At 49.9% G+C, this 22,999-nt stretch overlaps 1 protein-coding gene across 1 annotated transcript in view; it reads right to left on the bottom strand.

Annotated features, from left to right (window-relative positions):
* CAMTA1 (calmodulin binding transcription activator 1) overlaps positions 1-22,999 on the bottom strand; it is a 267,647-nt gene that overhangs the window by 184,947 nt on the left and 59,701 nt on the right. The window contains exon 4 of the mRNA XM_074161814.1: positions 11,532-11,599. Within this exon, the coding sequence (XP_074017915.1) occupies positions 11,532-11,599 (68 nt within the window). The remainder of the gene's footprint in view (positions 1-11,531; positions 11,600-22,999) is intronic.

The following is a 22,999-nucleotide window of genomic DNA, read 5'->3' as shown; positions in this document are numbered from 1 at the left end:
AATTTTGCCCACTTTCCTTGGTGAAAACCCTCCTGTTTTGCTCTTTCCTCTGTTATTTTCCCAGCCCAGGTCAACAGAGAAGGGTCAGGCAGTGACTCTTCCCTGCACGCTGGCACCAGAAGAGCTGCCGAGGCAGGTGCAACCTTTTCTGTTTGTTTAAAAAAGCACTAAAAAAAATAAATAAATAAAAACCCCCAGAGCCTTGTATATGTCTACATACACAACATTTTTGGAAATAATTAAAACATTTAATTATAATTTCATTCTGGCTATTTACTCAGAAAAAAACCAACACACCATCCCTCTCATGACTACTTTCTTAAACTGAATTGATATAATCCTGAATATTTTCACCTGAAAAGTGGACATTTTGTCCCTTGATTTGGGTTCTTTGCTGTCTTTGCAGCTGGGGCATTTCACAATTATTTTACCGTGGCAGCAATGTCCACGTGCCCGTTATTTTCATCGTCTATGTAATCACTTGCCAGAGGATGGAGAAGGACAATCCCAATGCACCCAGAAGTGTTCCCGGGATTGGTACTCGTCCCCCGCAGTTTACATTAAATCCTTCTATGGCATATTTGGGCCCTAAACGCTCTGGGTTGGCAGCTCTCAGAGGAAAATACACATTTATGAGGCTTTGTCATCTTTCCTGACCTAAAGAGCGATCCAGATGGGGCGCCCCGGGACGGAGCTTTCCCACGGGCGCCTCGCAATTCCCATGGGATCGCCGGGAACGGCACCTCCGCCCTGCGAGGAACCCGGTCCCCACCGTAAGCGCCCCCCGGGCCCCTCTCCCCCGCCTCCCACGAGCTGTGTCTGACACATCCTGAGCGTACCCAAAATCTGCTTTCCTAACGTGGCAGGCTCTGAGACTCCATCCAATTACTGCAACTCCCTCAAAAGCTGTAACTGTGCTTGTGCTCTGCAAGATTTTCACTTTCTAAACCTTGACCAAACTATGATTAATATCAGTGAGAAACTAAGATTAAACGCTAACTGCCATATAAACTATGTAATCTGAAGGGAAAAAAACCTACTTTCCCTTATATTACTGAGAGTGCACCAACGCCCTTTAAAGGGGCAGAAACCCTTCAGTTTAGGAAAGGAATAAGTTGAGAGATAACAACAATAGTGAAAAAAGTAATAATACTCTGTACGTCACAGCTTTACTTTCACCTGAGCAGGCAGAGACTGAACTACCTCAAGTAAATTTGGTAGCAGTTCAGAAAGTCCCAAGAACAAGTCGGGGTTTGGGGTTTTTTATTTATTTTTTTTTTTTACTTCAGATGCGACTTCTTTTGAAGTTGTCAAAAGACTGCATTGCCATTAGGGGCTCCTAAAGAGGAGAACGCAGGATTAATCATTAAAATAGATTAAAAAAGCCTAAAATGCACCGTTTGCTTGTTAGTTTGAACGTCACGAGGCCGTTCAGCAGGAAGGTAAGGGGAGCAGCGCAACAGAAGCACCGACCACTTCTCTGCCCCAGGGGAGCTCCCGCGGGAGCAGCAGCGGCAGAGAACTCCAAAAAAGAAGCGGTCAAGCCTTGATCTCTTCCAGAGCGCTTCTCTTTGCAAAAATCTGCTTCCAAGAGGCAAACGTGAGGATTTCAGAAAAAGATATTTAAAAAAAACAAGCCACAAAGCAGAGAGGGGAGGGCACTGTGGAGCCCGGCAAAGCCAGCCGGGAGCCAGCCGGGCTGCGGCCGCGGGACCCCCCGGCACCATAAACCCCTGGGGGAGCTCAGCCCAACAGCAGCAAAAATAAAAAAGTAATTAAAAAATAATTCGATGAGGATGAGGGTGGGAAAACCTGACCGACAAATTCCTGCTCTGCCATGTACATCTCCAGGTCTATCGCTGCATCTCCCAAATCCCAGGATAAGCAGCCGAGAGCTCTCGTACCCCATTCCCAAAGCGCTGCCGGAGAAACCGGGCCCTCTGCGCGTTAGGGAATAAGCACGTTTTTCCTGTGTGCCTGATCACACACAGGGCCCAAGCGAACGACGGGCAGGTCAAAGAGTGGCCCAAGACAACGCTGCTGCCTCGCCGTTAGAGGCGGCTGCCCCGACCTGCGGGGAGCGGGTGAGGGCCCAGCGCGGTTTCTCTCCGGTTACGCAATACCGAATACGGCAAGAATTCGTGCTTTGGGATTTTCTGCCAATTCCAACAATTCCTCCAGTGCTTGAAACAGTTGCTCCTCACCAGCTAAACCAGTAACTCCTCCAGCACCAGTACAATCCTGCGGCATCCCCCAGGGCTGACACTGGGTTTCCCCATCGCCCCGTCCCCCCCCCAGAGCCGAGCCGCCGGCACCAGCCCCGGCTGCCAGACCTCACCAACACCGGGGGGGTTCTGCAGGGGCGGGGGGGCAGAATAAAGGGAGTCGTATCAGATATAACGCTCCCTTCAGACCTGGGATCTGTGCAACGGCACCGCAGGCTTTGGATGTGACTTTTGTTAAATTTCAGGAGACGAGAGGGAGGATTGAAGAGAAAAAGAAAATTAACAGAGCAGCGTTTAGAAAAGCCCGGGAGCGAAACTGGAGGGCGAGGAGGAGGCAGGGCAAGCAAGTGCTATTATAAAATCCTCTAAATCTTTAATATCCTAAATTCAAGGCAGAGCACAAACCAATGAGCCACTGCTCAGTGGCACTGTTAAAAAGGGGCACAATTGATCCAAAAACTGTTTGCTGAACAATTTAGAGCCGGCACTGAATCGGCTAAGGGAAATGGGAAAGTGTTTATCCTAATTAACAAACTTTTTCCTCCTGAAAGCTGTACCAAAAACTGGCAGAAGAATCACGTGGTTTTACATTATCAGTAAATGACAGGAAACAAAAACGCACGGTGGAGATTATCTGAGGGTGTGAGATTTAAGGTACATTTTTAATTAAAACAAAAAGACCAAAGCTGTGACGCAGTGTCATAAAGCAGATCATTTTACAGCTGGATGGTCTCCCTCTGATGTACTTGAAAACCATTTTTAAGTGACATAAAGTTTAACATACCGGTACATCTGCCTACCCACCAGATTCTACACAGAATTTAAAATTTAATTATATTAAAGTATTGTTACAGCACGCGTAGAAAAAACGCCAACCAAGTGTAACTCCAGGAGAATCTTGGCCAGATTTTTGTAAATCTGTCTCTCAGGACTGAAAAAAAAAAACCCCAAAACTGTCTTAGCCCCCGTTCCTGTGCTCTCAGCCTTTGTATTCCCACCCACCGACTGCTCCGCGCTCGGGCCAAGGGGGTTCATGCTCTTCTCCAGCACTTCTGGTCGCCCTCCGGACAGCGAACGGGGCTCGGGAAGCTGAGCCGCCATCCCCGTTGCCGCATCACACAGACGGCATCTCCCTCAGGATTTCCCTCTAAACACAAACACGGGATGTACAGATCCTGGGAAACCAATCGCGTACCTACAGGAAAATGGGTAAAGCCAGGTGGAAACGGGACACTGCAGGAGTCTGTGGGTGAATCCCGGAAAAGCAGCAGCAGCGACACGGAAAACCTGTCACTGAGGACCCGGGGGCGACGGTGCCAGAAGGACGGTGACAATTAGCTGTGCTGTAACGCCGGTGGCGCAGAACCCCAGCAAGGACTGGGGGGCTTTGAATGGGTGCCTTAGGAAAGGGGAGGGCGAACTGCAGGAAACCAAATCTGAATTATCAGCCTCGGGAATCGATCCCAGCTCGAGGAGCAGAGAGCGAGGGGCCGGGAAAACCAACCGGAGAGAGAGACACAGGTTTAGAGCTGGATGGAGAGGAGGAGCCACCAGCAGCAGCCTCGCACCTGGGAGCATCCCTCCCGCCGCGCCGGGAAGCGGGGCTCCAGCCTCGTCAGTGGAGTCATTAAACCCCGCAGCGACAAACCTCCCCCAGTGGCACCCGCTCACATCCACCGCCAAAGGACGTGGCTGGAGAAGTGCAGAGGGAAGGGGAAGAAACAGAAAAGCACAACCCGAGGCTGAAGCTCGCGCACCTTGCAGCAGGAGAATCACAAAATGCTATGGGGTTGGAAGGGACCTCTGGAGATCATCTAGTCCAACCCTCCTGCCAAAGCAGGTCCACCCAGAGCAGGTCCCACAGGAACGTGTCCAGGCGGGTTTGGAATGTCTCCAGAGACGGAGACTCCACCACCTCTCTGGGCAGCCCGTTCCAGGGCTCCGCCATCCTCAAAGTAAAGAAGTTCCTCCTCATGTTTAGGTGGAACTTCTTACATTCAAGTTGGTGCCCATTTCCTCTTGTCCTGTCCCTGGGCACCACTGAAAAAAGACTGGCCCCATCCTCCTGACACCCTCCCTCTAAGCATTTATGAGCGTTGATAGTCCAGCCCCCCAAGGCAGCCTTTTGCTGTTTAGGTACAGTAGAAACCCAAGTAGAAACTCCTAGTGCCAGGGACAGAACCTCTGGGGAGGGGAAAAAAAGGAGGAATTTCACATTTCTGTAAATATCCAGGAAGACCCCAAGCCCTCCAGAGAAATCAAAGGGCACCACAAGCCCAGCAGCCGGGGCAGGAACAGCACGTGTGCCTGCCGAGCACGCCAGCAGCCTGGCACCTCATTCCTCGTGCCACACCGCGATAAAAGCCTGCTCAGCGCCTACAAACAATGCTATTCAGCACCAAAAAAATTAGCAATAATAATAATAATAATAAAAAAAATCAGCCTCCGTAGCCAGCACCTCATCTCCTGACAAACACGGTTCGTTATACAAATCAATTCATACTCTTCCAATCGGAGCATCCTCCGAGACCCAGCTCCCGGCACAACACGGGGCGTGAAAATCCTCCTCCCAGCTCCAGATTTCCAGCACTCACGCGCTAACGCACCGACGCGCAGTTTAAATCATGCCGTATTTGCCATAAACAACACCGTCCCTGTCTGGCGGGTGAAGCACCCACCCCCGGACACAAGGCACCCCCTCCACCGGACCCCGGCCGAGGACAGGAGCAGGGAGAGCCCGACGCCTGGCTCCAGCCCAGCACCCCCACCCCAGGGCCAGGTTTCCCAGAGGGAAAAAACTTCTTTGTCAACAAGTAACCCCAATAAATAGTTTATTTTTAATCATCTGGTATTTGCAGGCCATTAAGATGCAACAAGCAGTCTTTCTGTACGTTGTTTTTGATGCAGAGAATATATTGGAAAAAATGAGAGAATATCATTAAAGGTTAATTATGAGCAACTTAAAGGTTATTTTTGCATATCTCACCTCCTGGACAAAAGATGCTTCTTCATTACCATACCCGAATATAAATTAAGTTGCAAAGGCTTTAAAACACGAGAAAGACTTTAATTTTGTTGCTGTTTAAAGCAGTATGAACAAATACCAGTCTCCTAGCCCTGCCGCAGCCTCTACGCATGGCGCAGAGAAGGGCATCTCCAAAGTGGTCCCGGAGCAGCAATTAACCCCCCCTCCCTCATGGCACCCTTCTGCTGGAAGCATAAAACACATGGAAACACCGGATGGTCTGGGGGGGCTGGTCCCGGCCATCAGGAGCCCCAACCCCAAATCTCTCCTGGTGCGTTTTCACCTTTCATCTGCTCTTTCCGGGACAGAGGGAGCTCCTCTCTCCTTCGGCTCCCAGCCCCCCGATCGCATGGTCCACACCGAGGGGACCCACTCCTCCCGAGCAGCCTCTGAAACGCTGAGCATCCTCCCACCCCATAATGTTTGATCTAGAAAAAGTCAGAGCCTGCCCAAAACTGGAATGTCAGTTTTGTACAAAAATGAATGCCACGTATTCTCCTTGGCTGTATCTATCAACGGGAAAAGCTCACCAAGCCTCGCTGAGGGCAGACAGTAGTTTGCTGAATAATTTAATCGCTTTATTATCAGATAATTGCTTTTTCTGACAATTCCATGTTTTCTAGGGTTCTCTGCCTCTCCAAGGCAAGACAGTACAGGATTCTGCGTGAAGAGGAGGGGGAGCCTTTGCGCCCCAGCACTGCCATCCCCCACAAAGCCGGGCAGCAGGGACAGGAGAAGATGCCCATATGCATGGACCAGCAATGGAGCCAGCACCTTTGATACCGTACCCAGCTGATGTGCGGCCAAGTTGGAGCCTGGAGAGCACACGGCGGGGGGGGCTGCAGAGAGACCAGCAGGAAAGAGAAGCCAACCTTCAGCATCCGTGCCAGGTGGATCCATCCATAGCGGATATACGGACATCTCCCCTTGGCTGTCCAAGGTGGACAACCTTCTTCCTACTACTTTCAACTACTGCCTTCCACAGTGATACATCTCTCATGAGCTGCCGGCTAAATGCGAAGGGAAGCCAGCTCCCCAGGAGCACCAGCTTCTGGATCTGTCACGGGAAGGGTTTGCATGAAATACTTGAGGACTGTCAACTGATCTGGGCCAGGGTGTCCCGATGGCTCCCGGAGATTCTGCTGTTGGGTCACGTTGAAACAAACGGGGTGAGCTGTTAAAGGAATTAATTATTGGCATCTCAACACCCCTGGACCACAGCAGCTAAAAATCTATACAAATCAATGCTTCTTAAAGCCATCTCTGCACTGTTTATCTTCTTCAGGGAAAAAAAAAATAATAGTAGGAAACACTGAGAGCAGTGAGAAGAAAGCATTGGGAGTCATGAAATCTTTAAAGTGTAAAGAGAGATGTGCCACATTTAGCAGGGATTATGTCAAGCAGCATCCCAAGCCAGAAAGAGCTGACAGCACACACACTGCCTTTGATGAAGGAAAAATAGGTCATACGTGACCCAAACACGTAAATAGAGCTTCCAGCAGCACCACCAGAAAACCCAAAATTTCAGCACCATGTACAGGTGAGGGTGATGGTCCTGGGTCCTGTGGAGAGTTCGAGCTGCATGAGAAAGCGAGGACCTTTAAAATGTGCCTTGAAAGTCTAAACGAGGTTTCAGGAGTATTTTCATTTGCGAGAAGCCAAAGGGGAGATGGACAGAACTTCTGCCATCGACCACAAGCTCTGGCCTTTTCGCGACCTCCAGCTCAGAGGAGCTTCTCACCAGCACGGAGCCTCCCACTCACTCCACGAGCGCCACAACCTCCCGGCAGCAGCATCTCACCCACCCAACGGAGCCGGACCCCGCGCCGGGCACACCGAGAGCCGCCCCGCGAGGCAAGGGCCCAACGCAGTGCATTAATTCCAAAGGACAATTGTTTTCCATCTTCATTTAAACCCAACCTTAGTTAATCTCACTTTAATGACATAGGAAATGGAAATTCCCTTAACGAAACAAGTTATGAATATTTATTACCCTATTTTTTACCTGAAAATTGAATAATTCAATTAATTTTACTATTAATTATTTAATACAAAATTAATACACTGCAAGATCCTAACTTACATTTAAGAAGTCCCTGATAAGGATATCCAAGATAAATATGTTCCTTAAGCCGGACGGATGGACAGGGAGGGAGCAGGGTCTGCTCCATGGGCGATGGGCAGTGGGACCGGGATGGGGAGGCTCCGGGGACCACACTCATCCCACCCCTCGCCATGGAGGGGGTCGGACCCCAGCACATCCCTTTGGCCGAGGCGAGGGTCGATGCTGACCCCATCCCTGCTCTGTCAGCAGGGCTGGCCGCACACCATGCTCCCCAGGGAGACGGGCACATTTCCTCTCACTTTTACACCCCCCCGGGCACTTTTGCTGAAACAATAATTGCATTCGGTTTTCCTGCCATGCTCCCTCTAAATCTCATTGCAGACCAGTACCCTCCGCTCCAGCCCAGGCACGAGCCCACATTTAACATAACAAATTGAATTTCTCAGGAAATTTCAAAACTCTGGAGCCAGCAAAAATTGCTAAAAAAGTAACAGAGGAAAACCACGATTGTTGTGAGTGCATTTTCAATCTGGAGAAGTGATTTCTAACCAGTCTAATGCAATCTGCATCCTGTTTTAGCAACCAGCATCAGCAAAAGTTGAGGCAAGTAGATGGTGGAACAGTCCTCCTCCAAGACACAGTGTCTATGACAAGAGAAAGCCAGGTTACTTATTTTTTCTGTTTTTTGGCACATCCTTAGGATTTGAGCTGGGTCCGTCTTCCCCGAAGTCTGGGCTCGGTGTGGGGCTGCAAAGAGCCTGGTCCTGGGCTCTGAGGGGGGACGAGCCCTTCCCACCCTGCCCAGAGGAGCCAACAGAGCTCAGCCAGTTTTTGCTGCCGCTGCCACAAACCAGGTCCCGACACCTCAGTGATTTATGAGGTTGGGATTTATCCGTGGGAAACGCCTCCCGGCCTCCTGTCCCTGCCGATTACACCAACAGCCACACTTGTTTTCCTGAAGCCAGGAGATGGGAATTAAAATGCTAAAAGTAACTCAGGAGGCAGCAGAAGTAAAACTGAATTACCCCAAATGGATACTGACGGCGTATGTAAATCGCTATTGATTTGCCGGAGCAAGCTGCCGCCCAGCTTTTTTTAGTTGCAGAAATATTAATCACTGCCAAGTCTCACTGCCTAAAAACGGCATTTCGGCTCGTTCCGGGCTGAAAAACCCGCATCTGGGAATTTCCCCAGCCGCTTTGCGTATTAGTACGAGTGACGGCTTCCTGCAACATTTCCCCAGAAAGACTTATCTTTTGGGCTTTGCAAGGAAGAAACGAGACTCGGTGCTGGCTGCACAAGTGCTCAAAGCCCCCTGGTTTTGCTGTACATGCAGCAGAAATGCAAATGCAATGCAGTAAGGGGCATCAACACACCCCAACTGCATTCCCAGCTAGAAAACTAATCTTGCAGCTTCTGGGCACAGCCGAGGCTTTTTGGCTGCCTGAGCCTCACTTGTGCGACACAGGTGAGGCTACAGCAGATTGCTCAAGCGTATTTTTAAAATACTCTAAAAATGATAACTACAGAAGGCACTTAGAAACAGATAAGCAGAGTATCTTCATCCAGCGGAACGTTTCTGGACTAAGAAAGTTGGCTTTGTTATTGAAATTCCAATGTAAATAACAATTAAGTTCTACTTGATATACAAATGTCAAGTAATTTTTTTTTGTCGTCATGATTTGCATTTAAACTTGGAAATGTCAGAGGCTCCAGCCTTGCTGCATTAGCAGAAAGCTCCCCCAGTTCGCCTGCTGACTGGAAAACCCGCTGCGGATTATCTGGCACATCATCAAGTAACCAAACACCATTTCAAGGAAACATCAAGGTCGATGCCTTGCGAGGTGTACTTGTTAATTTATGGTGATAAACTGGAGCCCTCAAAAGACTGTTGTAATAATATTCCAGTATATTTATATCAGCATATTTTATCAACCAGAGTCAGTCAACAAGAAGTTTTTTGGGGGGAAAAAAAAAAAAAAAAAAGGCGGCAATTTTAGAAAACTTGAAAGCTTTCTCATAGCTCCTCTACTGCTGCCACAATGGTATCATAAGAGGGTTCCTCCTCCATCCGTCACCAAAGCAGTATCTGACCATATTACATTGTGAAGATGGGAACTTCATGAGAAAGGGATGAAGATTATCAGAAATGGCTGGAAACCAGCCCTTCCTCCTTTGCCCCCTTTTGCACTCACTCAGTCACCCAACGAAGCCAAAGCCCGGCCGGTCACCCCACGCTGGGCCAGCTCCTCTGTGGGAACCTCAACTGGACCACAGCGAAATCCCATCGCCCACATCCACCATTGGCCAACAGCTCCCAAAGGGCATCGGCTACCGCAGTGGCTCCTCAGTCACACCATACATCACCTTATTAAGAAACTCCGTAAGTGTCAGTGGTGCAATTCATTTTTATTAATTTTCTGAGATGAAATTAGCGGCACCCACAGCAGCAAACAAAGAACGGGGAGTGTTTCAGTTCAGTGACGGATCAATGTCATTAATTCTGTAATACTGAGAGCCCTGATTGTATGAACTCAGCATTTAACTCTTCCCATTAATTTTTGTATTTAAGAAAAAAAGAAAGGAAACTAACTCAACAATTTAAGAAGGTCCTTGAACAGCCACCACAACTTTCCTTCTCCTGGGACATTATTCCTTTCAAGTGTAAGCACACAGGAGGAAGGTATTGTAATATTAATCAGAAAATTATTTTCATACATTGCCTTTAGCAAACCAAACTCTTAAAATCATAAAGACACTGCTACAAAAACATTTACAATCTCCTATCTTTAACGACGCCATGTATACCCAGGCTAGTTAATAAGTTTTCTGACCACTTAATAGGCTTATTGGGCAAAGGTTCAGCAAGAAATTATTTTGCATTAATTCTGGAACTTGGATTACCAGGTCAGAAAAAAGCCTTCTCTAATATTTCAGTATTACCTGCTGTCCTGCAGCCAAGAAAGGGAGAGAGAGAAAGCATTTAGCACTCACCACAGCCAGACTCTCAGCTGCCATCAGGAGGAAAGGTCCATCCAAGGGCCCTCCAGCCACCACGGCAGCTCTGGCTCTTAGGGAGCCCTTTGAGACAGCAATTGGGCTTCAAACCCCTCCCTGTCCAGGTGTTACAGACATTTAATGCGGCAAGCAAACGCGTTACTTAAAGATGCCACAAAAACTACAGAGCCGCTTGGGAAAAAACAAATCCTGCAGTGACACAGCTCCTGTTTCCCTGTATTTCATGGACGGCAGGTCCTGCTGCCCTGCCCGCCTCCGTCCCCTCCTTGGAGAATTCATCTGTGCTGTTCGTTAGGGTCAGAACTACTGCTTGTGTCCCACTGTATTTCCAACCCTGCTAACTGCAGAGGGAGGCGATGCCAACCCCAGCAACATGAGCCCCCAGCACGTCCCTGCCCGCCGATGGTGATGGGATGCGGGATGCTAAAAAAGGGCTTTTCCCCCACCTTGGTGCAGCCCTTGGTCCTACCAGGCTCCCTCCAATAAACCTGCCCTTTTTGGTAGGAAAGAAGGATTGAGGGAAGAAAAAAGAAAAAAAAAAAGAAAAAACACGCCCACAGCATTGGAAAAGAGGAGCCCTTTGTGTTAGTGAAATGCATAGAAACCTCGCGAGCCTGAACACCACCAAAGAGCAGGAAAACACCCGCAGCCGAAACTTCACGTGTGGGTTCCCAGGGGAGCAGAGGAGTTAAACATTCATGGCAGCGTGAAGAAGACATGACATTTACTGAATAATAAACTGCAAACAAGTCTGTTAATGCGGCTTTTTGGGATCTCCTCGCCATCAAACACTTAACCCCAGCAAGAAAAACACCAAAAGGCAAACAATCCCTGCGCCTGCACGTCGAACGGGCAGAGCACTGGGGAGGGCCTCGCGCTTCTTTACATATTTAAAGTTGGAGGCTGCAGGGAGCACCGTCAAGATGAACGCTGCAACCTCGCTCAGAGGCTTTCCGACCTGTGCGCAATTAAATCCCGAACAATCGGGTTAAAACTTTAACCTGTCAAGACTGCAGCTGTTCCGTTTTTAATCAATCTGATTTCATTCAATAAAATGCTCATTAAGTCAATTAATGAGAGTTTGGTGTCACAAGCCATCAAGCGTGACTGGGAGTTTTCACTCGGTGGCCAACGCATTGATCAGCGAGTCAAGCCGTCAGCAGGAGGAGTCAATGGGCTGAAGCACGAGCAATGTTACCTTGTTTTAGGGGAAGTTGTTAGCCATTCTTCATGCTTTTCAAACGTTATTAAATAAGCTGCAATTTCCTGAAAGAGAAACACAGGAAAAAAACAGTTATTTGCGTGGCTGTGTTGGAAACAGGAAAGTTTTATAACAGAGAAGTTTTATAACAGAGACAAAGAGCCGCCAGCCCCGGGGTCGGTCTGCAGCGTAAATCAGGTTTGGACTGAAATAGCGCGCTTGTTCAACGTTTGTATCACACCCCCAGAGCCAGAGTTAAATAACCCAACAAAGAGATGCAAATGAGGGCAGGCATTAACATTTTCCAGCACAGACAATTTGCCAGTAGCTTCGGTGGCCACAGCGTCACCGAGAGCCCGGCGTTACGTCAGGAGGCAAAGGGGAGGGCAGCGACAACACGGACACGGGAAGCTAAATTAAATATTTATAAATAGAACAGCATCACTGCAGAGAGAATTACTGAATTATTAATCGCTGCCATAAAAAGCCAGCGGGTGACATCAACATAAGTCATCGCTCCCACTTGCAGGAATGATACGGGCGATTACTTCCAGATCAGAACCGATTTGTTCGCAGGAAATTATCGGCGCCGGCGAGATAATTCTCACCGGTGCTGGTTCACACGCCTGACGGAGGTGGGACGGCTGCCCATCAGTTCCCGCGGGGCCACAGACCCGCTGAGCATCCTCGGCAGCCACGGTGAGGCCGAGGCGACCCGCACCGGAGGAGACACAGGACCAGCGACCGTCCCTGACCATGACGGCTGCTGTCACCACACCAGCAACGTCCCAACACCCAGAGGTGGCCAAGGACCCCGGGGCTGCAGCCCACAGCCTGCTGGAAACAAGCTTCTTTTCCCCACCCACAAAGATACACTGAGAAACATGGGGGGTTTGATGGTTCTCTTCCAAAAACTGCCTCCCAGCAGGTCTAGAGTCTCCCTTCTCAGAGACCTGCATCAGCAGAAAGGTCAGTGAAGCTGCTTTGAATGTGCAAGTGCCTCAAATTAGACCCAAAACCCACATGCAGTTTCATCTCCAGAGCTGCTGCAACACAAGTGCCTACAGAGCGCACCATCACGACGGTACCAAACACGCGAGAAACGGGCCTTTTGACCAGGAGGTGATTTTATTTTTTTTTTAAAGATAGTTCTATATAAGGGCTGTAGCTGTATAGTACCAAAGCTAAAAAAATCCACAATGCTCTCCAACCAGCTGGCCCAAGCATCTGCTAGAGCCACAAAACGCAATTATATTACTCCCAAACGAGACGTAAAAATATCTTGTTTCCAATACTCTTGGTTTTAAGACTCATACTTAATGTCCTCCGGGTATTGCAGCGGTGCCAGATCTCCGTGTTATGTACTTTATTAGAGTTGTGTGAATGTCATATTAATGACTCCTAACCAACATGTTTACACTGCAAATAAATTCTCCCAGAATCCACCGCCGCACCCCTTCTTTCCCGAGCCCAACTCCGTGGGTTTTAGCGATGCCGGCAGCAGCAGGGGAAAAGAGCAGAACGGCTTCTATGTGAGCCAGGAGGAGCAGTGACAGGAGGCTCCAAAAATACCTCTTTTTGATTTCTGGCTAATTGCCATGCAAAATCCAACATCACGATAGCCCGGCACAGGCCTCCGCCGAGACTCCGCTCCCTGGCTCAGCATCTCCACGTGTGACCTTCCCGGAGAACAAGCTGAACCCCGCGCCTCGACATAGTCCGATGCAAATGCTCAAATGCAGCCCCGGCACGGCCAGAGAGGTCCGACCCCGGAGCCCGTCGGGCTCCGAGGGGGCATCGCCCATCGCTCCCCGCAGGAGCCACCGATGCGGCACCAACTCAGGGGGCGAGCTCTAGGAGCCAGCCACCGATTTTATGCGCGTATATATATATGAAATGAAATGAAATACTCCGCAACTAAAATTCTTCAGAAAATATGAAGCAAGATCTCTGCTTTTTTTTTTTTTTTTAAAAAGCCAGTACAGTATTTCCACTGAATGTGCTGTTCTCTGCAGAATTTCCTTCCCAGCCCACCCCACATCGTGTCCTCGACTCGCTGCGTCACAAACCCGCGTCCCGCTGCACCGCGCAGCGAGACGGGCACCGGAGACACCAGGGACAGGTGGGTGCCTGGGGGGAGCTCTCTGTACATCCCCCTGAACCCCCAAGTTCCCGGATGGTCCGTATGTATTTACAGAAACAAATCCCTTTGGTGCAGAAGGGGATCCGGCAGATTCACCCTCAAAATCCTGCAAAAATTGGCAGGTTTGGGGGGGCGGGTGTGTGTGTGTGTGTGTGTGTGTTCAGATTAGCACAGGGTTTTCCCTATCCCTGCTAAAAATCAACATGCTGTAAGGACAATAAAGCAATGTTTACCCTTTGTGTCTGAATAAACATATTGCTACAGCGCAGAAAACCAAAGTATTTCAGTAATGAACGTCGCTCTTGCGCACGGCTCCCTGACTTTACTCCTTCCAGCCGGCCCAGACCCCGCGCGCTCAGAATCTTCATCCCGAACGGCCACTGACGGAGGAGCTGTGGCCACGAGATGCTCCCGTTTCGGGGCAGAACATTTATTTCCAGGCTGCTGGGCTGGGCCTGCTCAGGGGATTTGGGGAGCCCAGAGAATAAAGGTGATGATCGACGCCGCGGAATGGGGGCGACCCACGGAAACACGCACCCATCTCACTGGGACGGCCGGGCAGCTCCAGCCCCGCCGCCAGAGCCCTGACCAGGCTCCAAGCTGGATCTTCAGACAACTCAAAACGTCTAATTCAATTCCTCTAACAGGATAAGAGGAGGACCCGCATCAACTAGGATAGGAGCTCCCCCAGGCTTTCTGCTTAATGATATATTACAGCCTGATTTCCCTCCTCCAGAGGAAATACCTTGGATAACAAGGAAAATCTAGCTCACGGCAGTGCTATAAATTAACATGTACAGCAGAGAGACAGCGAATCCTCCACGCTGCCTTCTGTGCCCCGAGCACTCAGAATTACCAGGACTGGCACGCAAATGGGGGGAAAAAAGCCCCCAAAAACCTCCACTCCACCCCCTAAAAAATACCAAACCAAAGAATTCCCGCACCATCTGCTCACCCTGCCCATAGCCGTGAGCACTGCATCCCTCTCCGGGGTGTCTCAGCATCCCTGGTGCGGAGGACCACGAGCCACAGCGCTCTGGGCTCCTCGATTCAGGTCCCGTGGCCACCAGAGCGGGGGGAGCCGAGTCTGGGCACGCAGAGCCCGAACCAGGTCTGGTGTGAGGAGAGCGGCGGCTGAGCCCCATCCCAGCCCCACACCATCAGGCTGGGGAGAAACGAGCAGAAACCCCCATTTACAGTTTGACACCGGTGTGCCAACTTCTGTCACCGCACAAGCACTGGGAGAACAATCTCCCGTCTGCCACCTCGCACCCCAGCGCGGCCACCAGGAAGAGATGACTCAGTGATGCTCGCGGTGAACAGTCACACACACACAAAACCAGGCAAAAAAGGCAAGTTTCCAGTGAAAGGCACCAGGGCGTACCCCGAACTGGCGCTGCACAGCAGAATCATAGAATCATCTAGGTTGGAAGGGACCTTTAAGATCATCTAGTCCAACCATCAACCTAACTCTGATAAAAAAAAACATCACTAAACCATGTCCCCCAGCACCATGTCTACCCGTCTTTTGAACGCCTCCAGGGATGGTGCCTCAACCACTTCCCTGGGCAGCCCATTCCAATGCTTGATAACCCTTTCCGTGTAAAAATTCTTCCTAATCTCCAACCTGAACCTCCCCCGGCGCAACTTGAGGCCGTATCCTCTTGTCCTGTTGCCTGTTCTTTGGGAGAAGAGACCGACCCCCCCGGCTACACCCTCCTTTCAGGGAGTTGCAGAGAGCGAGAAGGTCTCCCCTCAGCCTCCTTTTCTCCAGGCTGAACACCCCCAGCTCCCTCAGCCGCTCCTCACAAGACTTGTGCTCCAGACCCCTCACCAGCTCCGGTGCCCTTCTCTGGACCCGCTCCAGCCCCTCAAAGTCTTTTTTGTGGTGAGGGGCCCAAAACTGGACACAGCACTCAAGGTGGGGCCTCACCAGTGCCCAGCACAGGGGGACGGTCACCTCTTGAGTCCTACTCGCCAAATGCTCATTTTGCAAAGGGAACGAGACGGGGAGCACCAGGACAAGGAGCAGAGGAGCTGGGCAGCGAGAGGCCTCGGACCGGGACGGAGAACACCCATCCCCAGGATGTGATGCATGGAACGGGGGATGTGCTGGGGGAGGCTTCTCTGCCTTTAAATCCCCCTCTTTAAATGTCCTGCTTGCCGTATCTACACAGCTTTGTGTCCACCCCAGGACAGTCCCAGCAAGGGGCAGAGCCCAGGGCTGGCAGCCACAGACGGGCACCACACACAGCAGCGGCTGCTCCGAGGCCGGAGCGAAAGGAGATGCTTCTCCTGGAAGAGCCGAGCCGGCAGCACACACGGATCCACAGCCGGGCAGCTCCTCCAAGGAAAGCCCAAACCAAGCTAAGGGTGAGCCCCAGCAACTCAAGTCATAAAAAAATGCTATTCTTTTTAAACCCACCAGCGTGGTGAGGAAAGCACCTCCTGTGAGATGCAAAACCTAAGGCTGAGGTTTTTGAGAAGTCTGGAAGCCGCAGCGGCTCAGAAGGAGCTGCAGTGGGAGAGGTCAGCACGCGGAAAACCCACTGTCAAAACCCACCCTGAGCATCCCCAGTTTGGACATTTTCCTCCCAAACACTGTGTCCCACACAGCTTCTTGCAATAAATTAATTCCTACAGAGTCTTTGCTATGTGCAGACTGGAAAAAAATAAACCTGCAAGGCCCAGAAGCAAGTGGTCAGACCCAGGCTGATGTCTATCAGCGGCTTGCAAGGATGCTCCGTGAAGGCGTGTGTCTGTCTGGGCTTTGGGGCACCAGCCGGGCTCTAACCAAGAGCCAGTGGGTTCCCATCAGCCGCTCGGGGGATGTGCCCCTTTGTCACACCAACAACACCTTCCCTTTAGAAAAGGGGGGAAGAAATAGATTTATCACTAGAAGACACAAAGTCATTAAATAATTAAAAACAAAACTACAGGCACAATAAAAGCCCTCTGATAAAAAAAAACCCTGCATTTTAATGTGTGTTAATTCCCCTAATGATTCGCTCTGTGTGTCTTCCAGGGTCAAATCAATGTCTTCACCAAAAAATTCAATTACATCCCATTCATCCTATCTTTGGAGCGAGGCTATTGTTTGCTTTTGTCTCCCATCAAACCCTTTCTGGGCTGCTTCTTGCCCGAGATTACAAACAAAAGGCAGCGTGGCACCAGCAAGGTCAGGTGAGACAAAGCCCGGCTTTGAAACCCCCGCGCTCCCTCCTCAGCGCCGCTGTTTAATTATAAAGCGAGCAAAGGAAATAAAGGACGTGTGCCATGAACGCCCCCCTCATCGCCGCTGGGGACTCCCCCCAAGGCACCCCCAGGGAAAGCGGCGCCAGGGGTCCCCAGGACCACCCAAGAGCATCCCTGGGGCGAGGGCCAGCAGCCCCCCAGCCGGGAGGTCCCGCGTCCCTCCTAAGCCCGGCTTCGGGAGCAGCGTCAGCGGCAAACCCAGCTCACGTCGCCGAGGGAGGTGCAGGCACTGGAAGCTGCGCAGACCCAGGCCCGTTTCTGACCGTGCCCGGCGATGTCACAGCGACGCTCGACACGGCTTTCCCCCCAGACAACAGCCCGCAGGAGCCAGCCCCGCGCTCGCAGCTCACTGGTACCATCCTGGGAGCAGTAATCCCAATCAGCAGGAGCCACAGCTGCATCCTAAACGCCCGCGTCCCACGCCACAGCCTTGCCTTGCATCTCCTCCGGGCTGAAATTCAGATTCAGAGATTCTCTGCTGTACCAAGAGCAGCAGCTCTCTCCGGGCTCGACCTCCCTCCAGGTCACCCCCGCATCCGTGCGAGGGGATCGGCAATTCCCACCCGAGCTCCTAAAAGAGAAACTGGAACCCAAACAGGATTCCCCGTGCCAGGTAGCTTAGGCCACCTATCTTGTCTCAAAGTAATAAATCATTGGTTTTTTTAAAAAAAAAGTCTGAATTTCAAGTTATTACTTCATATGAATTATAAACATCCAAATTAATAAGCTTGAAATATATGCATGTTTTAAGAGAAAGCAGGAGAGTTTGTACACATCTCTGGATTTATACCACAGAGCTAATAAAGTTGCCATCTCTTAAGCAAGCACATTTATTCTCTTAGGAAATCTCCACGTCCTCGCTGCTATAAAGACAAATTCCAGCCCATCGCTTCCTTATCCTTCCACTCTGAAATGAAAATACAAATTCATGTTGATTATGTAGCATCTTCTCAGCTGGGATCAAGCCGTTTTCATTTTCTAGCCATCCCCGCTCTCAGAACCATTAATATTCCGAATAATACAACTACAGACCAATCTGAAAACCACACAGAGCGAGTTCCCACCACCTTGTTTAGCATCACTGGAACAAAAAACTGCAAAACCATTTCATCCGTCCAGTTGTTTGGCCTAAAATAGCAACAGGGCATCGGAAGGGACGCTGCTGGGAGAGCTGGGGAGAAGCGAGAAGCAAGAGAAAAGCAAACAAAGCTTCTGAGTAACAGCAGAGAAAGGCACGTCGGGGCTGCCGTCGGGCTGGCAAATGCCCAACAACAGCAAAAAACTTTTAAACTAAATGGTTTATTCCCTTTTGCAGGTAGTGGTTTTTTGGGGGGTTTTTTTTGGCCTTGAAGCGTTATCTATCTGCACCTTCCTACAGCAGAAATCTTGCTCTGCACACTCTGGAGCTGAGAAGGGGAACGGACCCCGATATTGGTAGGGTTTTACTGACACCCCGCGCTATCGCTACCAGCTGGAGCCGGCAGGACGGGGGTTCCCTGGTTGCCCAGACACCCCGCAGCGGGTTGTTGGGCTGCACTTGTGCGCCTTTGATTTTCCAAAGCGGGTCAGGAATTCTCTTCCCAAAACCCACCCAGCCTCAAGCGGCAGCTGCACTTTGGCGGGACTCGCTCTGATTGTCCTCAAAAACGCAGTGGGGAAGGGGGGGCGGTGCGGTGTCACCTCGTTTGGTGTCTGAGGCAAGGAACCTGAAAGCACGCCTTCCAGTCAGTACATTAATCCCACGGCAATGCAAGAGGGAAAGACAAGAATAAATTAAAACTTCATTTAAAATGTATTTTTCTAATTGAGTAAGGGTACACCAACTAATGTTCTATCTAATTAGATGGAAGCCGGGTTTTATTATCAATATCTGCAGCTAACTAATTGAATCATTTACAGTCCCCGCTGCGCTGAGGGGCTGCCGTGCTCGGAGCCTCCTGCCCGTCCCCTGCCTGGAAAACCGGCACCAGCTCCGTCCCCTTGGCACCCCCGGGGGGGTCCACTCTGTAACGGGGTCCCTGCCTCAGCGGGACTCAAACTTCATCTCCCTGGAGCCGATGCAGATTCCTCCTCCGCAAAGACGAGGCGCTGCCGGGAAATGTGGATCCCTGCATCCCTGACACTCCTCCCCAGAGCACCCTCTGCCCTGGAGCGATGCTCTCGCCCGGGGATGCCTGGGCCACCAGCCGCCCAATGGCACCCAGGCAAGGATGCTCTGCTTCACCCCGTGCCCCCCCACTACTGCACCCCCAGCAAATGGGTGGGTTTTAAATGCCCACTTTCTGGCAGACAGAAAAACCGCCAGTTGCCAGGATGAGGTGCCTCCTGAGCCACCACGGCTGGGGGTCCCAGCTCCTCGCCTGGGGGAGAAAAGGCTTTTCTTTATTCCTGGAGCAATCAGCCAAACCCCGCTCTGGAAGGGTCTTAAAGGAGATTTATTTTGCAGAAGCTGTTTTAGAGCCTCTGCGTAGGAGAGAGTGATAAATATTCTGGCTTTCCCCAGTCTCCGCTGCTGCTGCTTGCCCCCCCGGGAAGTGGCAGAGCTATAGGAGGGGGGAGAGGAACCGTAAAGGGGGGGAAGGACAGATTCGTTACCAAAACCTTGGAGTGGCCAACACGACCCAGGGACACTCACCCTGGGGATGGAGGAGCAGAGCTCACCCCTATTAATGCACACACACAGCACAGGCACTAATTTATACCCATGAAAGTATCGGTAAATAGCTTAAGCCAGACCGTTTGCTCTATTACCCTAATGGATTAAAAAAAAAACCCCAATTTTGGGGGCCCCAAGTGTTTCCTGCTTTGGCAGGGCACAGAAGATGACCCGCAGCCCTCTGGCCACTGCCAGCTCCTTCCCCCAGCCTGTCCCGGCAGAAAACCCCTCTGCAGAGCTTAAATCTTGCAAAGGGGGGGCACGGGCAGCCCCGGGAGCGCCCACCGGCACCACCGGAGGATAACGCCCCCGAGCGGGATGTGCGTTTGGTCGGGGAGATGCTCGTGGTGTTCCTGCGCGTTGTGCGGTTCCCGGCGCGGGGACGGTTAATAACGGCCTCTCGCGAACCATCTGCTAAAGGTCCACGCTATTAATTTAATAGAAAAAAAAATGGAATAGATTACTCTTACAGTTTTCAATTAAAGTACATGATGTCTTCAAACTGCAACCTTAATTAGACATTATAGGGTGACATTTAGGAATCCTGAGCTCCGAAAGCTGCTCGGGTCCTCTGGCTGCCGGCGTTTCACGCGGGGCCGGGCAGAACCCACCCGGGCATCGCCCAGAGGGGCACCCCCCGAGCCTCAGCACCGCGGAGCTGGATTAAATCCCAAATCACCCAAAAAGGGGTGAAAGAGCAAAACCAACGGCAGCCTCAGCACAACAGAAAAAACAGCTTCAAACACACTTGGACACATTCCCAAAGAAAACTTACAGAGAGAGACAGGCACGGGGACAAAAAGCAAATTAGAAAAACAAACAAACCAACCAAAAGGAAACAAGGGAAACCAAATGCACCAAAAGGAAACCAAACCCACCCAAGGGAAAGGAGGAGGTTGGGGATGCAGCCAGCATCACCCACAGCAGGTTTCACACCCACACCTAAACACCTCCAGGGAGATTTCATGGGAATGGAAAGCTTGGTCTCTCCCAGTCAAAGGTGCCCCGAAGCACCCCCGCTCAACAACCACCTCCCTGCATCCCGGCAAATTCAGATGCTCTCTGCTGATAATTAATAATTAATGATTATTTTACACGATCCCATTTAGACTGCATTCGTAGATCTTTTTCCAGCACACATAAGACTTCAGCCCACTCTGCTATACTTTTCATTAAAATTTTAATTTGAGAAGTTGCTGGAGATTGTTTATTACTAGAAGGAAGATGCAGATTGAGCTGTACAGATTTGTAGGGCTCGGCTCAGTTAAACCACGGCATTTCTTCCCGGTCAGCATGACCAGAGCTCAAAGCACTCGCTCTTGTCACTCTTAAACTTCCATCAAGTATTGAGTGGATGACTTAAATGCTTTATTTTCAAAGCTAAACCTGGTATGAAGAAACTGAATTAAGACAAGAAATAATTTTCTCTAACACACATGAAAAAGAAGAAAAAACCCAATCAAGTGAAGAAGAGACCCCAGAGTTAACCGAGATCTGCTCAGCAATCTCACCTGCCAGATACACATGGAAAACGGTAAACTTAATGCAGTGGGTCTTTGTAAGAGCAAGAGCATAATTGTGCACGAACACACTTAGCAAGGCTTGTCCCAAGCCACTCGGCTCAGAAGTGCTGTTAGTCGCCAGAATTAGCAAAGCCAGGGCCTAATGGGATTAGGATAGATTTTATCTTCCATTTAAGTCCCAAACTGAGGGATAGTCAGTAAAACAGAGCGATATTAAATAATGCCCAATCCTTACTTACTGGAAAATACCCACAGATCATTACACGATTATTTTATTACTATACTTTCCTTTAAATGACCTTGGACTAAACCCTGTGATTTAAAGACACACGCGAACCGTCGTCTTGCTGCCACCATCAGCTTTGGTACCACCACCAGGGCTTCTCTTGGTGGCCTGAGAGTCAAACATACAGTGGGATAAAACCAGAAAATTCAGTTACATGTATTATGTATGTATTATTATATATACATAGCACATGTATGTATATAATAATATTATATGTCCATATTATATGTATGTATATAATAATATTATATGTCCATATTATATGTATTATTATACATAAGTTACATGTATCTACGATGCATTAGTTACTGCATAACAGTAAAACCCTCAATTGTTATATGCAATTCAAACACCCCACGGTTTGCAGGTGTTGGGGAGTGTCCCCGCACTCTGGAGCTGGCACCACGGGGTGGGGGGGGTGGGGAGCCCACCCTGCTCTCGACCCCCAAAACGAAGAGGAACGTTTCATTTTCCTCCATCGACCGGCAAACCCCAACCGTGCTCAGGGCACCGCGGGGGGACAGACCCGGTCCCGGCTGCTCCGTGCCTTTGTGGGCAACGCGAGGCACTGAGCCCCGCCGAACGCAAAGTCAAAGGGCACCCTTTGCCTAAAAAGTTTAGGAAAAAGACAGATTTGGGAGGGAAAAAGTCCCAAACGATTTTGCCATGTTTATTCTGGCAGCCTCCCACCGAGCCCAGCCAAACCATCGCACGTGAGGGAGAAACACAAGGGATCCCTATATATCCATACCATGTAATACCATCTATCCCTATATAAACCATACCATGTAATGCTGTATATAGGGGTTTTTTCCCCACAAAAGGCAATTCTGTATCTCCAATCAAGACTGGCCAAGCCCAACATCTCCAGTACCAGTAAACAAGGGGGCTGAGGGTGCTGGTGGCTCTTAAGCTGTAGAGATGGGACTGTTGGTCTTCAGAACACATTTGGGGGGAAAACACTGGGTTTTGTCCATTTGCAACCTGCTGCTGAGATGGGTTTTGCCTGGGAGCCCACAGAGATTTCCTCCTGTTGGGTTTCACAGTGTAACACAGGACAGGACATGGAAATGGGGAGGAAATCCAGCCTGGGGCATCCCCCACCACGCGGGGACACAAAGTCCTGCTCTTCCCATCGCCACAACTTCACCAAAACGCCTGAGGAGGCCAAAATATCAGCACTTTCTCAATTTGCTTTTTCCTGCACGGAGACAGCAGCAAACCCTTCCACCAAAGAACTGTGCAAGGTTCATTAAAAGGAAAATATCCACGGTAATTGTCCCTTTCTGCATATTCCTCACTCCAATATTCTCTAACATAATAATGTTCCACATTCCTGCAGAACTGTCTTTTCAGCATGTTTTTGCATTATGCCTAATTTTGTAAGAGTTTTTCAGTCCCACATAACGACACAGTTCAATGCAGAATCAGATATAAATCTGGCTTAAGAGACTCTCAACAGGAATTCATTTAAAACTGTAAATGTTAAAAGATTCTGTCTCTGATTTATGGCGTTTTCCTATTTCAAACAGGGAATTAAAATCCTTCTGAAAAGATACATATTAAATCATGATAAAAGCTGTGTTCGAATGATGATGCTGG

Source organism: Numenius arquata, chromosome 20 (genome assembly GCF_964106895.1).
Source record: "Numenius arquata chromosome 20, bNumArq3.hap1.1, whole genome shotgun sequence".
NCBI lineage: Eukaryota > Metazoa > Chordata > Aves > Charadriiformes > Scolopacidae > Numenius > Numenius arquata.
Note: the sequence above shows the minus strand (reverse complement) of the source record. Positions and strands in the feature narration are given on the sequence as shown.